This window comes from Geospiza fortis, unplaced genomic scaffold, assembly GCF_000277835.1.
Source record: "Geospiza fortis unplaced genomic scaffold, GeoFor_1.0 scaffold1683, whole genome shotgun sequence".
Taxonomy (NCBI): domain Eukaryota; kingdom Metazoa; phylum Chordata; class Aves; order Passeriformes; family Thraupidae; genus Geospiza; species Geospiza fortis.
The window spans coordinates 113,274-140,894 of NW_005054665.1; the positions used below are offsets into that span (position 1 = coordinate 113,274).

A 27,621-nucleotide genomic window follows, 5' to 3' on the forward strand; every position below is an offset into this window, starting at 1 on the left:
AACAATACTTCTGCAAACCAACAAGATACAGGAACTCAGCCTATAAAAGGAGGCTGAAACCATCAGCGTTCACAGCTGGCTCCTTGCAGTTTCACCTGCCATTTAAGGCAGTCCTGCACGGAATAATCCTCAGCATGATTTCCAAGAGCCTTGACTGCACTCCAGCCTGGGCATGAGTCACAGCTCATTTCACTTGTAGAAATGTTAAAACTTATTAAGGTGTATTACAATAGGCAGCTTTGGTAAGTGAAGTGTTGATCCCCTGGAAGAAGTGTGCGATGAGGTAATGCAGTCATGGTTTGTGCTATTAATCACACATTCTTTTGGGGAGCTGGCCCCACACTGCTGGGGTTCAGCCTTATTTATCAACAGCCACATCTGTACAATGAAAAGTTTTGCTTTCTGCCTTCCTGGTTAACGCAGATGCAAAATTTAAAAAGTCATTTCAGAAAGAGAAGAAAAGAAATCTCACCTTTGTAGCACTGCTAAACCCACGGGTTCTATGGATTATTGAAGCAGAGAGAATAGGTAGAAGAGCCGGTAAAACATTTCACAATGTCCACACCCTGACCTATAAAGGTTCTAAAGTTTTGCTAGGAGATGCCTGTTCCTGTGTATGAATCATTTAGAAAAAGGACGAATCTATAAACAGGGAAGTAAGAAAAGAATAATGCTTGAGAGGCTGCACCCCCTGTCGCCCCCATGTCCTGCATTAACCCACAAAAGCATGTTAATTATTGACTCTACCTGAACGTTTGGCTTGGTGAAATCCCAACTTAAGTTTTACTGTCTGTTGTTTCCTCACCATTCCTCTCAGTGTAAAAATTTTTATTCTTTTCAAGCTGTACTTTTACGATATCCTTAATTGTGCGACTATACGGAAATGACCTACCTGAGCCCCTGGCCTAGGAGTGCCACAAGCCAATTGTCTGCAAAAATATTCCATGAAACAGAAGTGCCAATGTTGGACAGTTTGGAATGTCCCTATGGCAGGAGCTCCCAGTGTGAGACATGATCTAATGGTGAGGCAGGTGCAGGGCTGCTTCTTCTGGACATGTTAATTTGCTTTTTGAATGTCTGAATATGCATCAGAAGCTTAAAGGCATAAAATCATAACACCAGCTGTGGTAAAGACACTTTCAATAACTATATAGACTTCGGGGGTAAATTTTTTGGCTTTCCAATGTCCTAAGGACAAGTCCAAAAGAGTCGATGTGACAGGCTGTAATTAGGCTCTATAGAAAGCAACAAAAATGAGGAATATAATTTGGAAAAATGTGTTTCAATTAAGAGGCATAATTAGCTGGAGCAGGCAGGGAAATGGAGAAACAAACAGGCTGAAGTAGCTACAAACTAAAGTTCTTCCTTAGAACAGAAGTTAAAGGTGTGCTGCCTTTAGAGAAGTACCAGCTTTGGCTCAGCTCCGCACCTCTGAAACAACGTATGAGAAAATAAAAGATCAAATGCATCAAACAAAAAACTGGGAGTGACACTTGCCAGAACAATTTCCAAGGAGGAAATCTGTAATGTTGCTGCAAGCAGACAGAAATTGTGATCATAAAGTTACCTGTGCAGGAAAGAGAACACATTCTTATGTCCTTTTAATGAGAAAAATGAGTAATCTTTGAAAACCATTCCAGCACCCAGGCTCTGCTTCCAGGTTAATCTCACAAGAGACAATTTCAAGACATTCTGAGAATGTATCCTCTGTTACTGTAGAGAACAAAAACCTTAAAAACACAACCAAAGAAACCTTTTCTTTAATGTCTACAGCCTATCACTGCTTAAAAATTGAGATACTCAAGCACCAGTCATAAAAGGATGTAATTCAAAAGGATAACGAACACTCCCTGTCCTCAAAGACTCACATGTCAGAATTTAGAAAGATAGTCCATTCTTCTTGCCACTGCTTCCAAACCCACTCCATACACAGCACTGAACTCCATAATTATGGCTGGTGGCTCTGAAGAAAATTATTCCTCTAAACGTTTGGCTACAAGAGCGATGCAACTACATTTCCTGTGGATATAGGGCCAGGAAAGTGGATAATATGAGAAATTTTCTTATGCAATCCGTAAATTTTATTCTCTCGTTCAAGTTCCGCACGGATTCTCCCGCGGTGCTCAGCACGGGGAGGGCTGGAGGCAGCTCCGTTCCGAAGGCCGGTGGTGGCCTCTAGTGACAACCAGGTAGATCCGCACGGAGCCCGGCGCCTGTCCCTGCTCCTGCCGCTCCTCCGGGGCTCCTGCGGCTGGGGAACAACTCCCTGCAAATTTCTGCTGCAGTATTTGTGCAATGAACGTTACTAACAGTGCCAGACTTCCTCCAGGGGAGTATGGAGACGGATTTTCGGCCTGTTTCCTTTATTTTGTTTTTTTTGATATCTGCTTTCCTGACACACATCTTGATGCTGGGAGGGTATTTTGGGTTTCAAGCAGCTCATAGCTTGCTCCTGGTTGTACAAACCCCGGGACTGGGGATGCCGTGGGATCGCTGGGATGCACTGAAAGGATATTCCAGAGCAGTCCCCAAACAAGAAGCTGCAGCTGTTCCTCTGCCCAGGCACCTCCTGGCATTATGAGTGCAATTTTACCCTGGGGAAAAAAATTGAGTTTTTCTCCTGATTTGGGGGCTCCAGCTGTGACAGAAGTAAGATCCCCAGAACCATAAGAATTTTTTTCAAGTTAGCAAAAATGTCTACACAGATATGCAATATAGTGTGTTTGTATGTATATTTTGCAGTGTACAATCAGTGTGCACTTATATTTGTACATGGCCATGAAAATCGTATTTGCCTCCTGAATCATGAAATATGCAACATTTTTCATGGGTACTGAACTAGTCCAGCATTATGGAACTGAGAGAGTCAGTAGGCTGAAATTCTCTCCAGTTCACTGGTTTTCTCATTCCCTTGACACTTCAGTTGCACGGGGTTTTTCCAACGGAGAGATCTGCTAGCAGTCCTGTGTTGGAGCTGATCTTAATGGCACTTTTGGGGAAGAAAAAAGAGAAGGTTCGTTTGTGTGGCCTGGAGCTGTTTTTGTTGGCACTGAGATCTGATTCTGTTCGAGGAGAGCAGCTGAGACAGGAAAGGCAGCTCCTGACTTTCATTTTCCACCTGTGGCTGGGGAGGGATGGAACCCACACACTGCCTCCCGCACCACTCCAGGAGCTGGAACACCTCTCTAAGTACCATAAATATGTAATGTTTTAACTTACCCCTCTGGTCAAAGCTCCAAGCAGAAAGAAATAAGATGCAGTGGTTTGATGATTGAGATATTTTCATTGGACAAAAGATAAAAAGGAGAGGGAAATGAGGGGAAAAAATACGTGAGGCAGACAGTGTAAGATCTTGAACTGCAAATGCTCAGGGCTTAGGTGAATCCAGCTGAGTTGGTGACATCATCCAGAACTTTCTCTGTTCTGATCCCATTCAGCAAAGCACAAAATATCTTGCTTTGCTCTTTGGAGAGAGCAGGCTTCATGGGCATTGGCATTAACAGGAGATGCAAAAGCAGTTAAGAAAAGAAGGAGGGGAATATCTCAGACCCAGAAATATTGAATACTGGAATAAGGCTGGAACACTGAAAATGGAATGCATCTCTCTTGAATGCACTTTGCACAGCAATGTCCTTTCAGGGCTGCAGTGTAGATCTTTCAGAATCAAACTCTTATGAGACTAAACCCAAACACAGGGACCAACAGGGACCAACAAAAGGGTGTTGGATTTCAGTTCTAGAATGGATCATCTCTACAGGTTGAACTAGAAGACTTTGCCTTATTTCAGTCTCTATGTCAGCCAAAAGAAAAGCATCTGTTCCACCTAAAGGCAGCAAAAACTCAGACCCACAGCTGGGTGTGTCTTTTTTCCTTGAACTCTCCAGACTGGTTGCCCATGGCTGGTTAGCACAGGTGAGTCAGATGGAATGGCATCCACATTATCAGAGCCCTGCAGAACTTATCTCCATGGCCCTCTAATGCACATTAAACTTCTGTCACACAGGTGACACTTCTTCATGAAATCAAACAAATCATTAGTGTTGCTATAAATGTTTTATTGTGTCTATAGGCAATCCACTCTGAGCAAGCATGTCACTGTAGGGAAGTGAACCCACAGACTGTCCTCTACAGCTCTCACAATTGAATCTGGAGCTGAAACTGCTCTGCTGAGCTAAGCACCAGCAAACTGTTACAGCACTTCTTCCAATGCTGACCAAAACTGCAGTACTGGACAATGGATTTTTAGGTTACCCAACATCTATTTAGGTAACTTACTCTTACAAGCAATAAAAATAAATAAATAAATAAAAATGAGGCAGCCTATGTTCTTGCAGATAATTCCTGGGCATAGTCCAGGGGTGGAGGACACTGAGGCCACTCCCGACTGGCACCTTGAGGAGCCCCTTGCCCTCCAGCCTGGCTGGGGCCTCACCCCCCCATCACTGCCATGGCTGCAGCTTCAGGGCTCACTCTGGCAGTTTCCACTGATTGATACAACCAGTCAAGAAATGTTACATGGAAAAAAGTGTACTGAACCAAAACCAGGAGCAAACCCCACCTCTGATGAGAATCTATCTTGATCCTAGCAAGTATTCTAACTTTTTGGGGAGGATAGAAGCATATATGAAATTATAAGACCAGAGAAATTGTCAGTAAACAAATGAGGGATGAGCATAAAAAGAACATTAATAAAATTCAGCCTTGTGCCTTTTCACATTGGGTTTGCATGATGCCACTGCTCCTTCCTTCCTCTTGCATACATCTTGGGATGCTTCAGCTGAATACTCTAGAGGAAAATAATTGCTGGAGGTTCAGCTTGAACAAAAGCAGCAGAGCCATAACACAAGGCAAATGTCTGACCTAAGCCTGATGCTCACCTTAATTCAAATCACTGACTTCTTTTTTCATTTGCTCACTCAATAAAAAAAATAGAACCCCCAAATGATGTTTAGAAAAAATATCACCCAGGTTAACATGGAAACTAATTTTAATACTGAGAAGACAAAGCAGAATGTTTGCTCTTAAACAGACTGCCACACAATCCTGCAGAGATCTAGGCAGTGAGATACAGAGCCACGGGATGTAAGACCAGCAGGATCTCTTCTCTACTCCTCTTACATTCTAAAGGTGTAGACTCTGCTTTACTAAAATGAGCAATTCTTACTCAGCCTGAATAATTTCAATGGACAAAAGACAACCCACCCTGAGTCTCTGTAATGACACACCAAATGTCATGGCCAGTGTACTTTGGTTTTACATCTCATAAAGGCTTTTTTATTACAAGTTACACCCAAAGAAGTTCAAGGTCCAAAGACACTCCACAGCATCCTCTTAGAAAGAAAAATCCTGTCCTGCACACTGATTGCTTTGGTTTGGAAGCTGTGTTTCCAGAACAGCCAAGTACAAGAGATTAACTCTCCGCCTTGAGCCAAGACCAGTTAGACTAATGCCTAGCACAGTAACTTAAAGACTTGGCAGTCCTGATTCCCTAATATATTGGGTATTCCCTAGGACCCAGCTATTCTGGGTTAGCTGCTCTCAGAAAGCTGAAGGTACCTCCAATACACAGTTCAGTGCCTCCAAAGCTCCGTGTCTCACCAATTTCCTTGCCCCAAGCTGGGAGATCAGTACATACAGCAGCTGCTCTCACTAACACAAGCCATGTATGCTCATTGTTCTACCTGACAACATCAGTAACACACTGATGAAGCAGTGTCAATGCCCCAGGAGCTGCACTGTCCCAACACACACCTGCCACTCACTCTTCTGCAGCACTAACAACCCCTCAGCAATCAGGTTCTTCCTTTGCTTTACAAATTCTCCATGCCCTTTCTCTATCAAGTGTACAGCACAGTCAGCCCAGGAACCTCCTCCACATGATCAGCAGTGGGATGGTTGAGTCTCTTCATGCCATGGAAGGGCAGCTGGTTTCCTGTTAATGACCACAGCCCCTGGGTTGGGGACAGACCTCCTCAGTATGGCACTTGTTAGCTGGTGAACTCTGATGAGGCAGGAGGGAAACTTGTTTTGCTTCAAGTTCAGCCACACTGGAGGGCTGGAGGCTTGTTCTGCTGGAAGCTGGAACTCAACACTTCCTGCCACTCTATGGATCTCAGCATCTCACATGTGAAACACAGAGGGCTGTGAAGGTTTCCAATATTCTCACGCCTCCTATCTTACTTAAAGACAAAGAAATACCCTTTCCACTCAATCTCAGATGTACTGAAAGCTCAAATTCCACTCGCAAGGATTTTCTAATACCAGATGAATGCATATTCAATCCAAGCTGATGGCAACAGCCTCTTCACCGGCAGTGCAGATGTTGGTTTGTGCTTACTATGAAATGAATTCACATGGTAGTACAGCTGCCTCCTTTCTAATTATTTATACACTGTTCTAGACTGTCCTGAGGCCCAAGTTATTGCTTACTCAACAGAAATATAAATATTTTAAGTCTCTTGTCACATATAGGCAACTCTCATTTTAAATTCATGAGTTGCATAGGGAGGGGGCTAAGAACCTACTCATTTGTTCTAAAGGGCTACAGAGAGGGTTGGCTGCAGGTACATGGTTATAAATGATTCAACAGCTCATTTTTTGTTTATCTGTTATACAAAATAACAAAGCAAGCAAACTACCCAGGGAGTGTTCCTCAAACACACACGAACAGACGAGAACCCCTTCAAATTATGGGGAGGGGGGGCAATATCCTGTATGCTCTTTGTGCCGATACCAGCGACACTGTGCGTCAACATAGGTGGGGTTTCCAGCCACTGTGCTTCCTCTTGGACCTGTATAAAGGTATAAAGGTGCACAGTGCACACTCAGCTCCTCACTGGCGTCTCTATCTGTGCTGATTTACCTGCTTTAGCCAGGAAGACAAAGAGCAGAAATGGCATTCTCCACCCGCAGCACCCAGTGGAGTACGAGCAGCCGTGTCCTGTCCTCTGCACCCAGTATCAGCGGTCTGACCTCCAGGAAAATGTCCATCCAGAAGATCCAGGCACCCAGTGTCTATGGGGGGGCTGGGGGCTATGGCACCCACATATCAACCAGCACCAGCTCTGGCCAAGGCCTCGGAGGGAGCCTCCAGCTCAGCATCACTGGGAGCGATGTTCTGCTTGCTGGCAACGAGAAATCCACGATGCAGAACCTGAACGACCGCTTGGCTGCCTACCTGGAGAGGGTGCGCTCACTGGAGAAGTCAAACTCGCTGATTGAGAAGCAGATCAGGGAATGGTATGAAAAGAACACCGTAAGTGTAGGGCAGGACTACAGCTCCTACTTCAAAACAATTGATGAACTCCGAAATAAGGTAAGAGATCATAGAGCCTTCCATAAATATAGGAATTGCAATTACCAGTGAGATAGAGAATAATCTGTTGTAGAAAATTTTGTACAATTTTGTACCATTTTCCAAATTGTAATTGGCCTAGCTGGGAAGAAAAAGTTCATTTTTGATCAGCTACTAGTGACAGATTTTCAATCATTTGTAATACCAGATATATGCCTGCAGTTGAGTAATTTCATACCTCAAAAATCTGTGACTCTAACTAGTTCTATTTGCCTTTGGTGGCTTTAATTAGAGAAAGTACTAATGGTAATCTACATATTTAAATATAGTTTAGCAACAGTCTATTTCTAAGTGGTTTATTAGAAAAGAAGGGCAAGCACTCAGAAAAAAATTAAAGATCACTACTTAAAATAGTAAATTTCCACTGGAAACAATGAAATATTCCCAACAATCAACTGACATGTTTGCCAAATCATGTTTCCAGAACTTCCTTCAATCTTTTCCCTTTTATTTTTATCAGTTCTACTTCCCAACATTTAAAAGCAGATCCCTTCAGAGAACAGTTCATCGTAACTATTTGATACACTTATTTGACGGCAGGACAATTTGTCTTTTGGACTTCCCTAATTCCTTTCATGCACTTCAGATGGAACTTAGCTTAAAGCCAGCTGAACAACAGACAGCTGAAGTGAAGGGGGATGAAGCCCACTCACAGTATTCATTCCCAGGAAAGAATCAGTTGTGAATCTCTGTGCAAATTTCAGTGCTTGTCCACCATTCCCTTTAGATTTCTGCTGCCCAGATGGAAAATTCCAGACTTGTCCTGCAGATCGACAATGCCAAGCTGGCTGCTGATGACTTTAGGCTGAAGTAAGTTCCATGATTTCATATCAATTCTCTTTCATGCTCCTCTTATTTAGAAAAGCTTCCACTTACTGGAATCGGTGCCAAGTGAACATTTTCTAACTTTAAGTTTAATGACTGTGGTAGTTACTGATTCTAACATATACTCCAAACTGTTGCATTCCAATGATGACAAAAGGCACTGTATTGTACAGGTTTGAGAATGAACACCTGCTCAGGCAGAGCGTGGAGAGCGACATCACTGGACTGCTCCGTGTCCGTGATGACCTGACTCTGACCCAAGCTGACCTGGAGTCCCAGATTGAGAATATAACTGAGGAACTTGTTTTCCTTAGGAAGAACCATGAGGAGGTGAGAACAGCTGACCACTGCCAGGGAGAGGGGTTTTGAGCGGCAAACAACCATGCTAGGAAGAATTTCTATCCTTCCATGTGTGACCCTAAGGGACATTCAAGCTGTCAGGGACCAAAGGCTGAACACTCCTCCATTCCAGGAATGAAGGAGTAAAGGTTTTCTCTAAGAAAAATTTATGGTTCAGGAATTGCTATCCCAAAAAGTACACAAATGGGAGCCATGACTTCTGCCCTCATTCCACAGATCCGGTTCTGAGGAAATCATTTTTATGATACACTTATCTATGATACAACATTTATTGCTATCAAGTAGGTGAACTGTTCTAAGATGAAGTGCACTAAGCAGTATTTACAAGGTGACTAAGTTGTCTTGCCCCAAGGTACTATTGAGGATTAGTCCTATGTGTGTAGATGTTGAGTTTGTGTCCCATGCCCAGGAGTGACAGCTCCCTGCAGCTGGTGCTAACACAGTTCCCATTGCTGCAGGACCGTGACAGGCTGCGCAAAGAGGCGAGCGGCTCTGTGAACGTGGCGGTGGATGCTGCTCCTGGCATTGACCTCGCAGCTATTATGGAAAACATGAGAAAGCAGTATGAAGAAATGGCAGAAAAGAACCGCCAAGAAGCCAAAGAACATTTTGAAAAGCAGGTAAAGTCAACAGCTTAAACACCAGCAAGAATCTCAGTCATGCCTGGCTGCAGTTCACAGTCCCTCCATTCTCCATTCCAGACAGCAGAACTGAACCAGGAAGTTGCCCTCAATGTTGAGCGGCTGGAGGTGCAAAGGAAAGAGATCACGGAACGGAGACAGGTCTGCCAGAACCTGGAGCTGGAATTACAGTCTCTGCTCAACTTGGTAAATAACAAAAAAGCCAAATAAGGATTGTGGATAGCAAAGAGTTACACAGAGGTGTAATAAATAGAGGATAAAAAGATAAATAGAGGAATGAGGGGCTTTACAATCAAAAGGTTATTTTAACAGAAAAATGTATCCTCTGAATAATGTGTCACTGTTCTTCCCATGCACTACAGAAACAGACCCTGGAAGGCTCTCTGGCTGAAACGGAAGCACGGTACAGTCACCAGCTTGACCAGATACAGGGAGCGATTTCCAATCTGGAGGCTCAGCTGAGGCAGGTCCGAGCTGACATGGAAGCTCAGAACAATGAGTACAGCATCCTGCTAGATGTCAAGACTCGCTTGGAAATGGAGATTGCCACGTACCGCAGGCTGCTGGAGGGAGAGGAAACCGGGTGAGCACACACGTGGCTTTGCGTGTTGGTTTGGGTTTTGTGTCAAATCTGCCTCTCTCCAACTGTTTTGGGGTGGGGAAGCCCATTGTCCAGTTCTCAGCCACAGAATCAGAGCAGGATGCTGCTCAGGCTGGGCTACTGAAGCTGCTGTGGAATTTTGAGGTGGCTCTCCCAGCCTACAGACTGTCACTGTGAGCTGGGGAGTTGAGTAGATGTTCACATTCCAGAACACCTGTAATGCAGTTTTTGATCAACTTGTCTGTGTGGGTTAAGCAGAAAGTGGAACTTCCCCCCAGATTCTACCTGTTCAGCTGTTCTGGCTCAGGAACTAGATCAGGTGTACCTGGCATTGCAGAGATCAGTCTGCAGATTAACTGTACCTACAGCTTATGCTTAGCAAGTTTCACTTCAACTGAGAGAACTCGTTTTACTGAGTTATCTTCTGATTCAATGTCTTGATGAAAGGGGATTAGCTGTCCTGATCAAACACATAGGAAATGCACAAGGATGTTCAATACATGAGTTGCTATATATTTACATGTTCTAATTTACAATTTGAACAGGTATTTAGAAGAGATGCCAATAGTAGAGGTGACTGAAAAAGGTATGTCCCACCAACTTCTTTCTGTTTTGATGGTGGCCTGTTGAAATGTTACGGAATGAAGTAGCCTGATAAAAAACAACAGCTTCAGAGCAAATAATCAGCCAGTGGAATCTCACATCAAGAAAGCAATAAACTGTTTGGTTACCCTATCAGGACTATACAAACCTGGGTTTATATATACAATTCAGGTGCCCAGTATAAAATCACAGACTCACCTTACCCATTCTGTGATTCTGCGAGTCCTCAGAGACCCAAGAGAACAACAGGAAGTTACTGAATTCCCCTCTGGAGAACTGCAGAAGCATCTGCTTCTCCCTGCTAGCTGCACAGGGAGACTGAGACTTCCAAGTAACATATCCAGTTTCATAGCAAAAATTTCCAATTTGGTGTAAGTCTATTCCAAGGTTTTAGGTCTACAAGTCTGTGCTAAACTGAAGCAAAACTATCAAGAGTGATAGAGAGTTATTGAATCCAGTATGCAGTCTATGGGCAACATACTCAGTATCCAAAAGAGAAGCCACACCTGACACTGCAGAAGTTTACCTCAAGGACCTGGGGATTGAAGATGCTTTTTGATATTTCCTCATGTAGCAACAATATTACTCGGTCAGTGTACATTGCATTAAATTACTTCTCTTTTCAATTTCCTCAACAGAATCAAATAAGTTTAAGAAGATCAAGACAATAGTTGAGGAGGTGGTTGATGGCAAGATTGTCTCCTCTGAGGTCAGAGAGATTGAAGAGAAGATGTAAATGGCACCAGCAGAAAAGATGCCTCTGAGTTCCCTGGAGCTGATGCCAAAACGAAAAGGGTTATACAGAATCAGATTTAATTCACTCTAAACCCCAGAAGGATTAAAAAATGCCAAAATCTCAAATCTGTTGTTGTTCTTGTTTTTGTGGGGGAGCAGTAATAAAAACCTGTAAGTCACAACACAGAAGACTTTAGGTTTACTTCTATAGTGACTAAGTACCTTGATGGAAAAAAATCAAATCAGCCTGGTATGAATGTATAATTACTTCCAACACAGATAAAAATGGAAGTATTAGGTTTTTAAAATGCATTAAGGCATCAGTTCAGCACGCCTTTTCTGAATGTGAACTCCCACTCAAACATAAAGCAGCTACACTTCATTAAAACCTGATTTTCAAATACATAAGAAGTGTCAATTTGCTTTTCATAATATATTAACATGAAAAAATAAATTGAAGAAGCCTATTTGATATTTTTCACATTCTGTGAATAATTATGTCACCAGGGACTATGGCAAGCCAAGATATTTTACGGATAAAAATATATTTGAAATGATCTCCCTCTCTCTCAAACCCTTCTGTGCCAATAATGTTCCGTGTCCCATTGGGAGGCCCCTGTGCCACACCTGGATTCTCAGTCCCAGGAGTTTACATTTTCCTCTTGAGAACATAAACACACAAAGCTCTTTCCTATGAAACCTCACCTGTCCAGAGCTGTGTACTGTACATAACCAGCTGCCAAAGAACTAATCCTCTGCTTTCACTGCCCCGAGTCACTGAGACCAGGCTATCAGCTCATTTCCACACAAATGCTTTACTTACACCTTTGATCTTCCGCTCTTTTCTGCCCCAAAAGCACCCCATGCTCCTGAGTGCGGATAAATCAAAAATTAACACATTTCAGTTGACAAATCCAATGATATAATTAAGCCAGGACAAAGGAAAAATGATTTTCCATTTATCAAAATGACTTCAAAAGAAAAATATACTGCCTTGGGAGGGTTTCCATGCCCAAACCTGCACCCAGAAGCGCTACATTTGATCTTCAGATTTGTATTATAGAAAGCACCAAAGACAGAAATCAGATTTCTTATTTTGAGATAACAACAAACTGTTTAGCAGACAGAATGGTCAGTTCCCAGCTCCAAAGTACAAACTCCATATGCTATAGTCTACAAGTATATCACTCTGAGGTATTTCAGTAATGAAAGGGTTAGGGCATAAACCCAATTCCAAATCCTATTTGGTATAAGTATATTTATATTTTCATATTAATGATCACCCTGCAGCTCACTGAACATCCATGTGCCCTTGGACACCTGATGGTCACTTTTCTTACTTCTTAAGCATCCAGGAGCACTAATCCAGCAAAGGCTTCTGGCTGAAGAGCATTATGAAAAGAAAGACATTCCTGCCATACAGGCTGAGAAGCAGGGATCAAAGGGATCACTCTGCTGACTTAGCAAACTCCTGTAAGAACAGCCCCAAATGCAGGAAGCACTGCATCTGCAATGACAAAACAATTATTTAGGAGGGATTTAAATGCAAAAAGAACTTTTTATGCTCCATTGCACATGGCAGAACACAATTGTGATGTCTCAGCTTCACTCCACCCATTTCCCCTCATACAAATACCTGGAGGGCACCAGATTTCCACTCCCATTGGCAATTTTGGTTGACACATATCATTTCGGTTGGTCAGAACATACTAAACTGACATGCCCTCCAAACAGGAAGGGAGAGAGAGAGTGAAAGCTCTCCCCAGGAGGTGGGGACTCCTCCTGAAACACCCACTGCTGTCCCTATAAAGCTGACCCTGCTCCTGCTCTGTCCTGCTCTCTGTTGTATCCTGCACGGGGCAGATCCAGGCACCTCGAGCACCATGGCCCTTTCCGTGCGCACAAGCGGCGGGTCCCGGCAGTTCTCCTCTCGCAGCGGAATTGGAGGGGGATCTCTGCGGATGTCCAGTTCCAGCGGTGGAGGCGGCTTTGGTGGCAGTGGGCTTGGTTTTGGTGGGGGGTCTGGTGGAGGCTTTGGTGCAGCTTCTCTGTTGGGTTCAAGCTCTGGCTTTGGTGGGGGCTTTGGGGGCAGCTCAGGGGTAGGACTTGGGAGCAGCTTAAGCAGTGGCTTTGGGGGAAGCTTTGGAGGTGGTTTGGGTGGTAGCTATGGAAGTGGCTTAGGCAGTGGGTTTGGGGGAGGTTTGGGAAGTGGTTTTGGCAGCAGTTCAGGGGCTGCTTTTGGAAGTGGTTTTGGTGGTGGCTTAGGGACTGGTTTTGGAGGTGGGTTTGGCCCTGCCGGTGCTGGCGATGGTGGCATTCTTTCTGGCTCAAAAAAAGAGACTATGCAGAACCTCAATGACCGTCTGGCTGCGTATCTGGACAAAGTGAGGTCTCTGGAGGATGCCAACACTGAGCTGGAGCGCAAAATCCGTGAATGGTATGAGAAAAATGGCCCTGGCACTGGCACCCCTGGATCTGGGAATGACTACAGTAAATTCTACCCCCTCATTGAAGATCTTCGAAACAAGGTAGCAAAGCAATGTATTTAATGTATCTTTATAGTTGTAACTCACTTAATAGTATTAATGAAAATAACAAATTTTCTTTCAGAAACCGAGAGAACATTTATTCCTTGGTACTGACATTTGCAGTGACCTCTGTCACCTTACACTGGTGACATGTGGTAAATTTTTCCTGTACATAAAAGCAGTTCTGTAGCTGTGTCACACAGTGATTTGTCTAATCTGAATAAAGAAGAAGGCAGTGATGGAATGCAGTTCTACAAACCCTTGTAGAACACACAGTTTAAAGCCATTACAAAGCTATTAAGCCTTTGGGCTGTAACATCATTCTCTGAACACTGTACTCTAGATCATCAATGCAACCATCGACAACGCGAGGATCATTCTGCAGGTTGATAATGCCAGACTGGCTGCTGATGACTTCAGAGTGAAGTAAGGATATCTTAATGTTATAAAAACTCCTTAAGGAAAAAATTCTTTTGTACTAAAAATCTCTTTCCTTGTAAAATACTTGTAGTATAATTATTAAACAGTATTATAATAATTACGTGTATTAAGTTGTCAAATTAAAGCTAAAATAAAACACATTAATAGTCTGCATTTGACTTCACAGGCCATGTAAAATAAAATTTTTAATCCCTTTATGCATAGATATGAGAATGAAGTGGCTCTTCGGCAGAGTGTGGAGGCTGATATCAATGGTCTGCGCAGAGTCCTGGATGAGCTGACCATGACCAGGGCAGATCTGGAGATGCAGATTGAAAGCTTGAATGAAGAACTGGCTTATCTCAAGAAGAATCATGAAGAGGTAATTTTTTTCCTTTGTAAGATACATGAAGTTGTGACACATCAAATTACTCGCTTGTTTAAGACAGTGGGAGTTCCTGGGTTTCATTATAGGTTCTGTTTGCTGTTAATTTTTGAGTTCACTGAAAGAGCACAACAAACAATCTACAGATCCTTGTTGAAACAGAATTTGTATCATATATATTTCTTTACATATATTTTGGTATAACTATTTTGTCTTTTATTAACAGAACCTTCTCTTTATTTTCAATGTCTCCAGGAGCTTCAGGGCATCCAAAGCAGTGAAATTGGCCAAGTCAGTGTGGAAATGGATGCTGCTCCAGGGACTGACCTGACCAAGCTTCTGAATGATATGAGAGGACAATACGAAGTCATTGCCGAGCAAAACCGTAAAGAGGCCGAGGCGTGGTTCAATGAAAAAGTAACAACCAGAGAGAGCAAACTCAGTGAAATGCATGGGAAAATGAGTTCAATACTTGGAACAGTAAAATTACACTCCATTCTTCCTTGTCATTTCAGAGCGGGGAGCTGAAAAGGGAAATCTCCACTCACACTGAGCAGCTCCAGTCAGGAAAGAGCGAGATCACAGATTTGAAAAGGACTCTCCAGAGCTTGGAAATAGAGCTGCAGTCTCAGCTTGCCATGGTACGTTCTGGGAAGCTGCTGACTGCTCAGAGCCAATTCAGCAACTTCAAAAGTGTTTTTAGACCTAATCCTATTCCATAGAATTGAGGATTTGCATTTCTTTCCGATTAAATCCTATATTCTTTTAGTTCCTAAATAGCAGTAATATATCTAACTGGATTGCAAAGAGCATGTCACAAAGCAGACGGATGAGTTTTTACATCACATTTAGGGAAGTGACAAGGGACAGTTTTCAAACCATTGTTTCAAAAAAGAAAATAAAACCTTCTGAGTAATGCAGCTGTGCTCACTCCCTTAAACTACTTCAGTTGGTTTTGTTAAGAGATTTTTTCCTTAACCAGAGATTATTTAATATCTTTACACAGAAAAAATCCCTGGAAGACACTTTAGCAGAAACGGAAGGTGGTTACTGTGCTCAGCTGTCACAAATCCAAATGCAGATCGGGAACCTGGAGTCCCAGCTTTTCCAGGTCAGGGCTGACATGGAGCGCCAGAACGCAGAGTACCAGCAGCTCCTAGACATCAAGACTCGTCTGGAAATGGAGATTGAAACCTACCGACGCCTGCTGGATGGAGAGTTTGTGTAAGGAACTGGCTGACACAAAATACCTCCTTGCATTTATTTTCTGTAGCAAAATCCTTTCCAGGAAAAAAAGAGGTGAAATAAGTGGAACATTCTCCAAGTGACAAGAAGGCACATACAGTGATCTGAAATATCACTGTGACTGAGGAGAGTGAGCCATTCTGCTCACTATTTAAATAACCTATCAATGTCACCATGAAAAGGGAATTTATCCTGATCCTATCACAACACATCCTGCAATAGTGATGTCTCTGATTCCCTTTTAGGGGCGCTGGACAGGCAGTTACACTTGAAAGCTCATCCCTGACAGGGTCCAAATCTCAAACACAATCACTGGACTCTTCTCAAGGTAGGTAGAACTTGATTGAATAAAATTTTGTTTCTAAAGTCATTCTTACAAATCAAATAATACAAGTTATCCTGTTTAACTACATCAGAGAGCTCATTAAAATCAGAAGCCAGTTAGAAAGGAAAAGGGGGTACCTGGTCATGTGCTGCTTTGGTTTATAATTTTTAACACATTGATAAATACTCTTTGTTTTGTTCATGATGTTTAGATCCAACCAAAACTAGAAAGATCAAGACAATTGTCGAAGAAGTGGTAGATGGAAAAGTTGTTGCATCCCACGTTAAGGAAGTTGAAGAGAAGATATGAGGCACAATCTGATGTGGCAAAGGATCCATTTGCTCCAAGCCAAAATGGATTAATAACTTTATTCTTTTGTATGAAGTGATAAAACATTTGGCTTTGTACTCAGAATCTTTCAGATAAGACAAAGTTGGCACTTTCATTCCTTGCAGACATAAAATACATTTCCTGCTTCACTCTATCAGCCTTACCTGTATGATTTCCATGGTGTTCTTTAAAAATATCATCAAATATCTGTTCAATAACTAGAAATATGAAGCACACATTTAATCAGATTTGTCTTTCTATACTCTTTAGTAACCAATAGATAAAATAATTTTGCTGTTCTAATCTCATTTTTCAGTTTTCATCCCTAATAAAAAGGACTCCAGAAGCTTTAATGTATTAGTGTCCCTTTATTCTCCATGACCCCCTCCAGCTGCGTGGTGAGCCAGCAATAAAATATGAACATTGAAAGCAGCTAGAATTCAAAGTTTCATAAGTCCTAGGAAAGATGCAAGTGCTTACACCTACCTACCTTTAGCCTTCAGGAATCTCATAGCCAGGTGTTCCCTTTACACCTGAAAAAAAGATAGAAAACGAAAGCATTAGTTTATACCACCCCAAGTGCAATACTTTGTGTTTGTCTGATGGCTTCCTAATTGTTTTCTTATGTAACTGTTCTCATCCCATCAATGACAAACACAATATTTTGGGTCTAGAACTACACAGAAGAAAGATCACTAAGACACTTTTAGAAAAGAGAGTGGACAACAACTGGAAGACAGTCAGTTAAGGAAAAGAAAATCCAAACACAGAATCCTTTCACATGTGCCAACAGACACAGCCAAGAACAGGGAAGCCTTTTTACAGCAGGAGACTTTTAAGTGGTACAATACTTTGACTTCTAAAGTGATGTGTGTCTTGTGAAAGTTTACTGCCTGTTTTATCGTATATTCTCATTTAGAGCCAAAAATGCATTTCTCTCTCTGCTGAATTTTAAATTTCTATTGAAATTGGAATTTTTTTTACTGCATATCTAGTATTGTGCACTACTGAAAAAAAAATTTAAATAAACAAGAGGTAAAAGGAAATAGGTAAGAGCCACTCTTAGCAGACAAGGTCATGGGGATCACACAGTGCTCCAGTGAGCAGGAAATGAAGAAGCACAGCATACCAGACAACCTGTGCTGGGCCTGCCTGGGAGCTGCCAGGAAAAGTGGAAGAACCCCACATACTACGTGTGTTGTGTGTATTCAGCACACCAACACCAGGCACAGGTTCTGAAACACCACCAGAGACAACCCAGACCCTTTTCCTGACAGCAGTGATGTGTCTGAAGTGTACATTCACCAGAACTTTGCCCTCTGCAGAAGAGGAGTCAAAGCCCTTATCACAAGTTGCACCAGCACTACTCACCACCAGAAGTGCTGGTTGCTCTCCCTCCTTGTTGTGTTTCTGCCCATAAAAGAAGATGCCCAGGAACCCAGCTCGTTTCTGAAATGGGACAGTCCTCAACAGAGGGTCAGGTCAGACACCCGAGGTTTCATCTCACTGAGTCTCAAATACCTCAGGAATGGAAATTCTGTGACGTCCCTAACAATGGTGGAGACACCTGCCAGCGACACTGCCAGCAAGCCAGCTATGCTGCTGGAAAGCTCTGCCTTTCCATGTCCTCTTGCCAGAGCACTTCATGCTGGGCAGCTGCAACTTTATGCTTTGCTTTCTCTCTCTTACCCTCACATTTCTGAGGTTATAAAACCCCACAGTTACAGCGTCAGAAAAACCATTAAGACATTGATATATTAATTTCGGCGCATAATTTAGGAACAGTTCTTTTAGTGCTATCCTTTGCCGCATTAACCTGCTGCCAGGACGGGCTGACAGGCTCTGAGCCGCCCGCACTCCCCAAATTGGGCCGCTGCCGCTTTAACGGCCCCGCGGCCGCAGCCCCGCGCCGCCGGCAGCGGAGCCGGGAGCCGGGGGAGACCGTCAGCTCAGCAAGGACGCAGGTAATGCCTCCTCACAGCCACACACCTTGCAGAGTACGGAGCCATTCCCTGGCCGTACAGTTCCTCCCGCAGCCTCTATGAGGTACAGTAATTCCTTTCAATGCAGCAGATTTCGGGGAAGGGACGTGGATTTTACCGCAGTAAGATGTGAACTAGAAGAATCGGAAATAGATTTTGTCAAGGGTATGGATTCACGCTGAACGAATGCTGTGTAATTCATCAGGATGCTTTTCTGTCCCTGCAGCCGGGCTATTGCTGGGATTTAAGGGATGATGACATAGGCTGTAACAGGGTAACCTCTAGCTCCATGTACTTATCTCAGAGGAAAAAAGAATCCTGAAGAGAATCCTTTTATTTACAACAATCTTTGCCATTTTTAGCCCTCTAGTAAAGTACACTGTACCTTTGCAGGAACTATTTTCTATTGCTCACAGTAAAAACTATGTTTTGCTCTTCAGCAAATATCAGTTATTCTCTCATACAGCTTGATTAAATGTTACCAACACACAATGCTGCTGTTAGGGATTTACATACAAACAGCTCTAAACCCAGCTGAAATCAAATGGCAAAACAATTTTGAGCCACCAAATGTAAAGAATTTCAGGGGGGAATCAGGTATTCTGTCACCTTGTATTCAGGTATTGCAGGAATCCCAGAGGTTTGTTTTAAGGACAGGCCAGACGCTGCTGCAGCCTGGCTGATCCAGCAGCAGTGCCAGACACACAGCAGCTGCACACCCGACAGGCAAGCCAAGTTTATCTTTGTGTTGGCACAAAGCAGCCAATGCACATTGGTTTGATCCTGTCACATAAATTCTGCAGTACCCAGGCAAGAAAGGGGAAGCAAAGAACATTGGGGGGGTCACTTGTGGATGAGACCAACCTAGATTTTCACCAAAATGATCATCTGGTAAAGTTGCAATAGGTCAGTATGTACAGGGGAACAAAATCCTTATTTTCCTTAGTTCATAAGACTTGAATTAAAGAAATTATTTTCTTAAAGTCAATGTCATCATAAGAACCTGCATAAAGCAGTAAAATATGCAAAAGAGCAAGTGCTGTTTCAAAGGCTTATGGCATCTTCACCACTTGCAGGGAAACTCAGAATCAAAAAAGAAAAGTAACTTCTGTAAGCCAAGCAATCGTTCTGGAAGTTACATGCAGGAACATACTATCGAAATCAAAGATAAGTCTAAATCTAAAATGACCTCACACATGACCAGGAGTGGTTTTAAAAAACTACCTTTAACAGGATAAAAGGAAAAAAACCCAAAACCCTGAAATCAACAATGCATTTAAATCAAAGCACCTTATTCAAACGTGGATGCTTGAACCATCTGCGACTCCTCTAAGTCCCTTTACTCCAGAGGTGAGTAAGGTCTCAATACAATTGGGTAATTTGTATGAGACTTCCTCTAGGACAAAGGTGCCAGGGATAGAGATGTGGCCAACCACCTCCCATCAAACACAGTGGGATAAGGGCTTTCCCTCTACACAATACAGAAAATATTAACTCCTTACTGTGAGCTTTCACACATTTACAAAAATTCCAAACATTTTTATGTGCCAATTTATTCTTACTATTTAAATATTTTTAATATTGTTGTCTTTTGTATGCCCCTGTAGTTAGAAGAAGGTACAAGTAAAAGAATGGACAAAGATGCAGAAGCACTAAAGGCAGCCAGAGCAGAACTGTGCGAAGCCCGACGGCAGTGGCACCACATGCAGGTGGAAATCGAGTCTCTCCACGCTGTGGTAAGAGTCAGAAATGAAACTTGAAATCTCATGGAAAAAAGGAGTCTTGTCCTTGATGTAAATTATCCCACAGTCAATTCCTGTGACAGTCACAGCCACCATACTGCAGAAATCCCTCATTTGGGGGGCTCCAGCTCCTCACAGAGCTCTCACTCACACACACTGACCCAGCACATGTTCTGGAGCAGGATCTGCCACTCCAGACACGTGTGGTGTCCTGTCTTCACACCTCCCAAGCAAATATTTGGATGATAATCCTCCATCGAGCTCTTGGTCATTCTGCCCTACCAATTCCCAGCATGTTTATGACATTTTTTTAATGTGTGAACCAGATTTATCAATTCATTTGTGATAAAATGTCAGCCATTTGCTCAATTCTGCAGTATAGAAAGCTCCAAGAGCACACAGACACTTCATACAGCACTGATCTGGACATTGTTTAACTGTAAAATCAGAGATCCGTAAACTCAAGGCAGTGGGTTGCTGTGCAAGCCATGGCTACACTTTCATCTGATTTTAAATTACCACAGATTTTACTAGAAATCTTCTCAGCCAAAGTATTACCTTGAAATACTTTTACTCCTGTTCTTAAAGAATAATCTTACAAGAACTTATGTAAAAATACAGTTTGTTACTGAAACCATGTATGTCTGTAACATCTTTGCACACAAACTTTCCAAATCTTAAAATATGACTTAAATTTCACAGGAAAAGGGTTTGGAACGTTCACTGCGGGCCACGGAGCAGCAGTACCACATGCAGCTACAAAATTTGGAAGGTGAGATTGAATGCTTGGAGAAAGAGTTGTTGGAAGTGAGAAGAGGAATTGAGAAACAGCTTCGAGAGCATGAAATTCTCCTGAACACGAGGATGAAGCTGGAGGAGGAGATAGCAACATATCGCAGTCTGTTGGAGCAAGAAGAGAGCAGGTACTCACTGCTTACAGAAAAAGATCTCACATTTGTCTTCCATTTCCGAAGGTCTCAAATAATCAGAATTGTAAATACATGAACTAAACATTAAAAAATTACAGTATAAAATCTTAGAAAAGGTTTCATTATAAGGTAGCTTCACTGAGTGGGGAGTTTCTGGTGCTCAGTGTCTCACATACATTGCAGAGAGCAGCTCAGTCACTGCAGCCTCACTGTGGGTCCCTGGGATCCTGTGTCCCCTCAGGTGTCACAGCACACAGGGCCAGTCACACGTGAAGTGCTGGGCAGGGAGTCCCTGTCTCAGACCAGGACAGACCCCTGCAGGAAACTGCATAGATATTGTCAGAAACTTCCTCCAGTTCTGGGCTCAGAATGAGAAATCCCAACAAACAGTTACCACGATCAAACAGAACTTCTTGTGATTCTCACACTTTTAAATTTCTCACAGCTGTTCATATGACAAGTTAAGAATTAAAGTAATTCAATACTACTAGATGCCTGTAATCTTTTTTTTGCAGGTTCCGTTGCTCAATACCTGCCCAGAAGGATGACAAAAAACCCAGCACTAGCAAGATCACCTTTATGCTGCCTTCAGGTGAGTTTCAGACACCTTCTCCTTAAGAGATTTTGGCCCTAACTGCTCACAACTACTGACAAATTCCTGAATATTAAAAAAAGACCTTTTCCAATGCATGGGAAATGCCTCCAGGTCCTGTGTACTGCCCTTGCCCTTCTGCACGCTCACTGTACACCTGCATATTCTTTTACAGAGGATGTAAAGAAGCACAAACCAAAGAAGGTGGAACTGATGACAAAACAAGCAATCCTAGATGGAAATATCATGAAGGAAAGTGCTGAAGCTCATGGCACTGTACAGTAAGATAAACAGGAATTTCACAAAATAACAATTGGAAGGAAAGGGTGGAGGTTACATTTCAGCAGCTTTGAATTTTCCGTTATTTGGTATCTGTTATATCGTGCCCACATAGCCCAGGAGCTTCAGAAGCACAGTGAGAGCTCCTGAAGGTGCACTGAATGGCAGTGTTTAACAATACATTATATTTAAAAGTTCTTTTTATTAGCATTGGCTTCATAAGCAAACAATACCATGCTGGTGCTTCTGATTTGTAATTTCTATTTCTGTTAAGAATGAAACTATGAATAATTCATCTCGCTAAGGCTGAAAGCAAAGAGCCCAGACCACATTTGGGAAGTCCCTCTGGGGCGTATTTATGCACATAAATTCAGGCTCAGCTGCTCCAACTTGCTCCTTGGAAACTCCTACGTTCCCCAAACAGGGGAGGGAGAGCCTGGCTCCCAAGCAGGCATGTGAAAGTCTGTAAGGATGTGTTATTCGCCTGAACTTACTTTAATAGTATTGGATTGCCTCAAATTTTGTATCCCTCCTGCTCTTTAAGCTTTTTTGTAAAGTAATTTAATGTTACCTTTAAACACACTGTAGTGGGCCATTCCTAGCACTGAACCATAATCAGCTGCTGAAAAAAATTAATGTCATCATAAGGTTCACCAGACACACCCCATAGGTGACTTTTATTTTTTGTGCAGGAGCTTTGTTCATCACACACTCAGATCTGCACTCAGCTACTCTGCTGGGTGCAGTGTACTTAGCTAGGTGAAGCCCCAGAGCCTGACTTTCAGATCTGAATTCTGACACACACACAGAGAATTGAATCAACAGGATTTGGGTGCCTCAGTATTCCTGCATCAGCCTATTTTACTTCTGCCCTTTTTTCTCTTTGATGTAATATAGCTCCACATTCTGAGGTTTGAGTCTAAACTAGATTTTCTCCTCCCTATTCTGAAGGTTTTCAGATGCAGGAATTCTGTCCTGCCCACTACAGTACTGAGGTTTCTTACAAAATTCTTGAGCTTGGATTCCAAACTTTCTCCTTGGAAACAAACTGCCTAAAGTATTTGGAGCAGTGGTTTTGTAGCCATGTCTACCTAAAAGCACAAAAACAAGAATATAATGAGCCCTCACCCTTTATTTAGCTTCTTTGGAGAATGAACCTGGAAAAAAAAAAGACACCACTGCTATCTCAGTACCATATAAAATAACTCGACTCTTTATGATGCCATTTCTCTCTGTTTCAAAAGCAGTTCTGAGGATAGGTAACTAATATAGCCTAAAAAATCATAAATACATTTTCTTTCTTGTTTCAGGACAGAAAAAGTGGATGAAGTTATTAAGGAATGGGAAGGTTCTTTCTTTAAAGACAACCCTCGCTTAAGGAAAAAGTCCGTTTCCTTGCGTTTTGATCTCCACCTGGCAGCCACAGAGGAAGGGTGTTTGCACACAAAAAAGAAAACCCTCCCCGACATTGAAGTCAGGCTGGTGATGAGGAGATCCTGCAGCATCCCATCCATCAAACCCTAACCTCAGCCAATTCCCTCAAAGTGCATCCACAACCGGCTCCGGAAATAAGCAGTAGATGGACTCCCACGGCTGCTGTCTGCTACAACCACAACATCTTACCCAGCACTTGGATCAATACAATCAAACCATTTAAGTCCTTTAAAAGAAAGGGGGTTCCAATTCCAAGAAACCCAACTTCTACTGGTTTTATACTCTGGGTACAGCCCTTTCATATTCTCATTGTTGTTGTTTTGTAGAATTTCACCAAATATTACAAAAATTAAACTAGAACTTTATAGTTTGACATATTCTGCCTTTGAAAAGAGAACTTGTTTCTCTTTCCAAAAATGAGAAATGCCTATTTGCTTCTCTTAATTATTCAATATTCCATTCACATAATGACTGGTGAATCCTTGCAATAATTTATATCACAGCTGTCATACTTCTAGAAATATATTTTAAAATAATTCTTTCTAACAGCAAAAATTACATATGAAAATACTCTTAAAATACATGAACTATTAACAAAGAGTTTCCTTTTAAAAGTGGCTAGTATTTTTAAATTCCTTTTTCTCAGGCAACAACTGAGCAAGAATGTCTTTACATCCATATACATCCATTTTAAAAGTGTTGTTACAATGCAGTAACATTTTAGCCATATTGTTCAACAGATTTTGAAGCAGTAATTTCCCCTGAAAAATCAATCATTTTCTTATGTGTCCAAACACACCCTTGTACTACAAGTCTCTTAGCCGAGGCAAATGAAATTACTCTCTAATTGTTCAAAAGGGAGGAGTCAAACAACCATTTGAATGCTGGTATTCCATTAATTTTGTTTATAATAACAATGTGCATTAAAATAGCTTCAACAAATTCCTCTTCTGACAAACACTACAGGTAAGTGATGCTGTCGATCTAGTCCATGTGACAAGTCACTGTTACACCAGGGTACAACTGTTACTACTTCAAATTGACTGGGCAATACAAGGGCTACAAATTCAACGTACAATTCAACCAGACCCCTCAAGAGCCCCCTACTCCTACCCAAAGTAGCTGTGGGCAAACACAGAACCCAACAGAAACCCTGCACTGGGTACACAGAGGAACAGCCATCCTTCTCTAAAACCTTACAGGACAAATTTCAAAGACTCAAACAAGACTGTATGAAGCTGACAATGATTGTTTGTGAGGATTCTGAAGAGGATGGATGTCACAGGTCCCATTGGAACACGGGGATTGCTGGGGCTCAGAGTCTGAGAATCCACACACAGGATTTGCTGGATTACAGCAGCATGTAAAGGATTGATTTCAGTGTCAGTATCTGCCTTATTACTTATGGCATGTGTACAAAAGTGATACTGCAGATTCTTTCAGAGTTAATTTATGCTTCCATCCTTTGTTCATGGTAAGAACAATGCATTGATATTGCCCTGTCCTGACTGTACTGTATCAAACTTGCTAATTATCCTTAACCTGAATCATGAGCTGATGTTGTTACCACTTGAGTACTTGGCATCCTGAATGTATCAGCCTGCTCCAGTATTTTCACTATGCAGCTTTTTTTTGTGCTTAGACTCTGTACATTTTACAATACTTGAATTTAAACTAAGTTTTAATTGCTTTAAGGCACTTTAAACAGGGATACAAATTTACCAAAGTAAATGATAGTACTACAATAAAAAAAGTATTAAAACGGAGTTTGTCCATGCAAATTTTGTGTGTGTCAATGTCTTCTCCTTAAGTGGAAAGGAGTAAAAGAAAAATGCAAAAAAGAAGTTACAGATAGGAAAATCTGTAGCACTGTAACAAGGGTTCTCTAAGATCCTCTCTGCAATTAGAAAGACACAAATTCCCCCAGAATCTTTACTATAACATGTGAGTGTCTTTCTGCTACAAAACTTACTCTTTTTTCCTGGTAAATCCAGTCACCCTGGCTATTTTCTTCACGTATGACTTCCTGATACTGACTTTAGTAGCTTCTCCTATTCTAGGCCTGGTTCAAGTGGGCATTCTGGTTTCAACTAAGATTTCCACCTCTTTCAGTAAGCATCTATTTTGGCATTATTCACAAATTCCATCTCTCAAAATGTAAAGAACTCTCTTTTGTTCACGTAGTACTGAAATCCCACAAGTGTCAGCATGAACTCCACATGAGCATCAAAATAATAACATCTTACTCTCATTTTTAGGTCACTTTAAAGCTCAATTTAAAAAAAAATTAACACTGACGCTTAATACTGTGGCAGAGAATGCTTCATTTCTGTGGTTCTAATTAAATCCAGACCAGCTGAGCCTCTGCCAACCAGCACCTGCAAACGGCTGATGTAAAAACAAGTTTTATTGTCTCAATCTACTTCCCAGTGAATGTCTGTCCTCATTCCAGAGCTTATGAAACTGCTGGTAATTAAAACAGTTGGGTAAGAATTAGTTTTTACATCCCCCCTGGTGAGCATGGTGCGGTATAAACAATTCCATTAAATCAGTAAAACTGCTCATATATTGTACAGGATATTAAAAAGTGTACGCTGGCAAAACCTTTCACTATCACAAGATGGAATTGAGGTAAAGAGCATAGTAAGAAAAAACGGGGAATAAAACAAAGCAGGAAATACACTGATGGCTTTGAAAACATATAATGATTTAGAACTATTAGTGTGGAATGTGAGTTTCTATAAATCTACTTGAACACCACAATAAACAATTCAGTTTCAAAAATAAATACATTTGAAATAATTCAAATTTTAAAATTAAAGTTAAATTTAAAAATAGTTAATAAGTATTTCAAAATTTCACTTTTTAAATTAACATTAAATGCAATTTACACTATCAACAAAACCATGTTATTAATAAACTAGAAGTGAATGTATGAAACTAGGGGGAACCTAGTCAAAAGCAGGGGGGAAACCAGGTTATTTTTCACCTCTTACAAGTATTTGCTCACCTTTTCTTTATCTTTTCCTGCCCCAGTGAAGCTGGTGAACTAGTGTGATGTATTTTGCTAGCTGAGGAATCTCTTCAACTCTTGCTTTAATATCAAATTGAAGTCACAGATTATTCTACTGCACAGCAATAAATGTCCATTGTGGGTACAGTCAGCAGAATCTAAGCAGATAAGGGCAGAGCTCTTGTCTCTTTATTTGTTCATAAAAATAAGTGTATTTAAGCATGAAAACAAACTGAGCCAGTGGAACTGCAGGCATTAAGAAAAATGGACTCAACTTGCAGCAACCCATGTTCAGTTACTTTTTCTTCTTTTCACTTTCTACCATCCTTTTTGGTTAGGTAGGTAGTATCCCCCTTGGCTTTCCTTCAGATCCACCCAAATTCTCCCTGATGAATGTCTAGAAATACATCCTATTGGCCACGGGAGAGCATTTCAATGCCAAACATTCCATTTCAACGTCAAACACTCAACATGAAACTTTCTATTTCAAGTTTCACTGACAACATTTTCATATTTAATTCAGTCACCTTGATAATTTGCAGTGTAAAAGGCTCTTAAAGTTGAATACTGCGGTATGGAACTCTCCATCCTCCTCACACCCTCAGAGCCACACCCTTCACCTTGGTTCGGTATTTCTGAGGGTTTTACCTATGTGTGATAACTTTGCTGATTTCTGCAAGAAATTGTGGACAACTCCACTGCTCCCAGACTACTGGGTAATTTATAATCCTGTCTGATTCAGCAGCAGAGTGTTTTGAGTTGGTCAGGCTGATTTAGTTAACAATTATCATACATTATATTACCCGGGGTCCATCTCGCTGCCTTCACAGCCGTCTCTAACGCCATCCCCTTCCTCTGACCTTCTCCCACACCCCGGCCCCTTCCCGCTGCCCTCAGAGCTCATCCTGCTCCACTCAACCGCCTCTGGAAGCGCTGCCATCCCAAACAGCCTTTTCGGCACCACACTCTGCACAGACCAGGACCCCGCAGCACTGACAGACGGTTCACCTGACTCCACCGCTGCTTTTTATGGGATATTACTCGGGCTCGGACACGACACCGCAGCGTTTTCCCTGGCCTCACAGCAGCCCGGGGACGGAGGCGCTTCAGGGATCGCCCACTGCTCGTGAGGGGAAAAAGGCGCCAAACGCTCCTGAGGGGCCGCGCGCAGCCCGTGAGGGGAAAAAGGCGCCAAACCCCCCTGAGGGGGCCGCGCGCAGCCCGTGAGGAGTGGGGAAAGACGCTAAAGCGCGGCGGGCACGAAGCGTCCGCAGGCCCTCCCTGCGCGCCCGTTCTGC

At 42.2% G+C, this 27,621-nt stretch overlaps 2 protein-coding genes across 7 annotated transcripts; both read left to right on the top strand.

Moving 5' to 3' along the window:
- The first annotated feature begins 6,892 nt into the window (after window positions 1-6,892).
- LOC102038936 (keratin, type I cytoskeletal 20) lies at window positions 6,893-11,120 on the top strand. Of its 3 annotated transcripts, XM_031065009.1 has the most exons (8): window positions 6,893-7,315; window positions 8,082-8,164; window positions 8,353-8,509; window positions 8,998-9,159; window positions 9,241-9,366; window positions 9,543-9,763; window positions 10,327-10,367; window positions 11,023-11,120. In XM_031065009.1, exons 1-8 carry the CDS (start codon window positions 6,893-6,895, stop codon window positions 11,118-11,120), a joined length of 1,311 nt encoding a protein of 436 aa, XP_030920869.1. The 3 variants fall into 3 exon arrangements, with proteins under 3 accessions (XP_030920869.1, XP_005430721.1, XP_014166605.1); XM_005430664.1 differs by lacking the exon at window positions 10,327-10,367 and having other exon boundaries at window positions 10,979-11,120; XM_014311130.1 differs by lacking the exon at window positions 10,327-10,367 and having other exon boundaries at window positions 9,543-9,757; window positions 11,003-11,120.
- Window positions 11,121-12,969: 1,849 nt separating this feature from the next.
- Window positions 12,970-25,091, top strand: LOC102038645 (keratin, type I cytoskeletal 12). Of its 4 annotated transcripts, XM_031065008.1 has the most exons (10): window positions 13,343-13,647; window positions 13,991-14,073; window positions 14,293-14,449; window positions 14,708-14,845; window positions 18,293-18,316; window positions 19,942-20,070; window positions 20,779-20,999; window positions 21,521-21,597; window positions 21,773-21,878; window positions 23,187-25,091. In XM_031065008.1, exons 1-10 carry the CDS (start codon window positions 13,462-13,464, stop codon window positions 23,398-23,400), a joined length of 1,335 nt encoding a protein of 444 aa, XP_030920868.1. In that variant the 5' UTR covers window positions 13,343-13,461; the 3' UTR covers window positions 23,401-25,091. The 4 variants fall into 4 exon arrangements, with proteins under 4 accessions (XP_005430719.1, XP_030920867.1, XP_030920866.1 ...); XM_031065007.1 differs by lacking the exons at window positions 18,293-18,316; window positions 19,942-20,070; window positions 20,779-20,999; ... (1 more) ...; window positions 21,773-21,878; window positions 23,187-25,091 and adding exons at window positions 13,003-13,207; window positions 14,968-15,093; window positions 15,459-15,676; window positions 15,943-16,025; window positions 16,234-16,875 and having other exon boundaries at window positions 13,268-13,647; window positions 14,708-14,869; XM_005430662.2 differs by lacking the exons at window positions 18,293-18,316; window positions 19,942-20,070; window positions 20,779-20,999; ... (1 more) ...; window positions 21,773-21,878; window positions 23,187-25,091 and adding exons at window positions 14,968-15,093; window positions 15,459-15,676; window positions 15,943-16,025; window positions 16,234-16,875 and having other exon boundaries at window positions 12,970-13,647; window positions 14,708-14,869.
- Window positions 25,092-27,621: the final 2,530 nt, after the last annotated feature.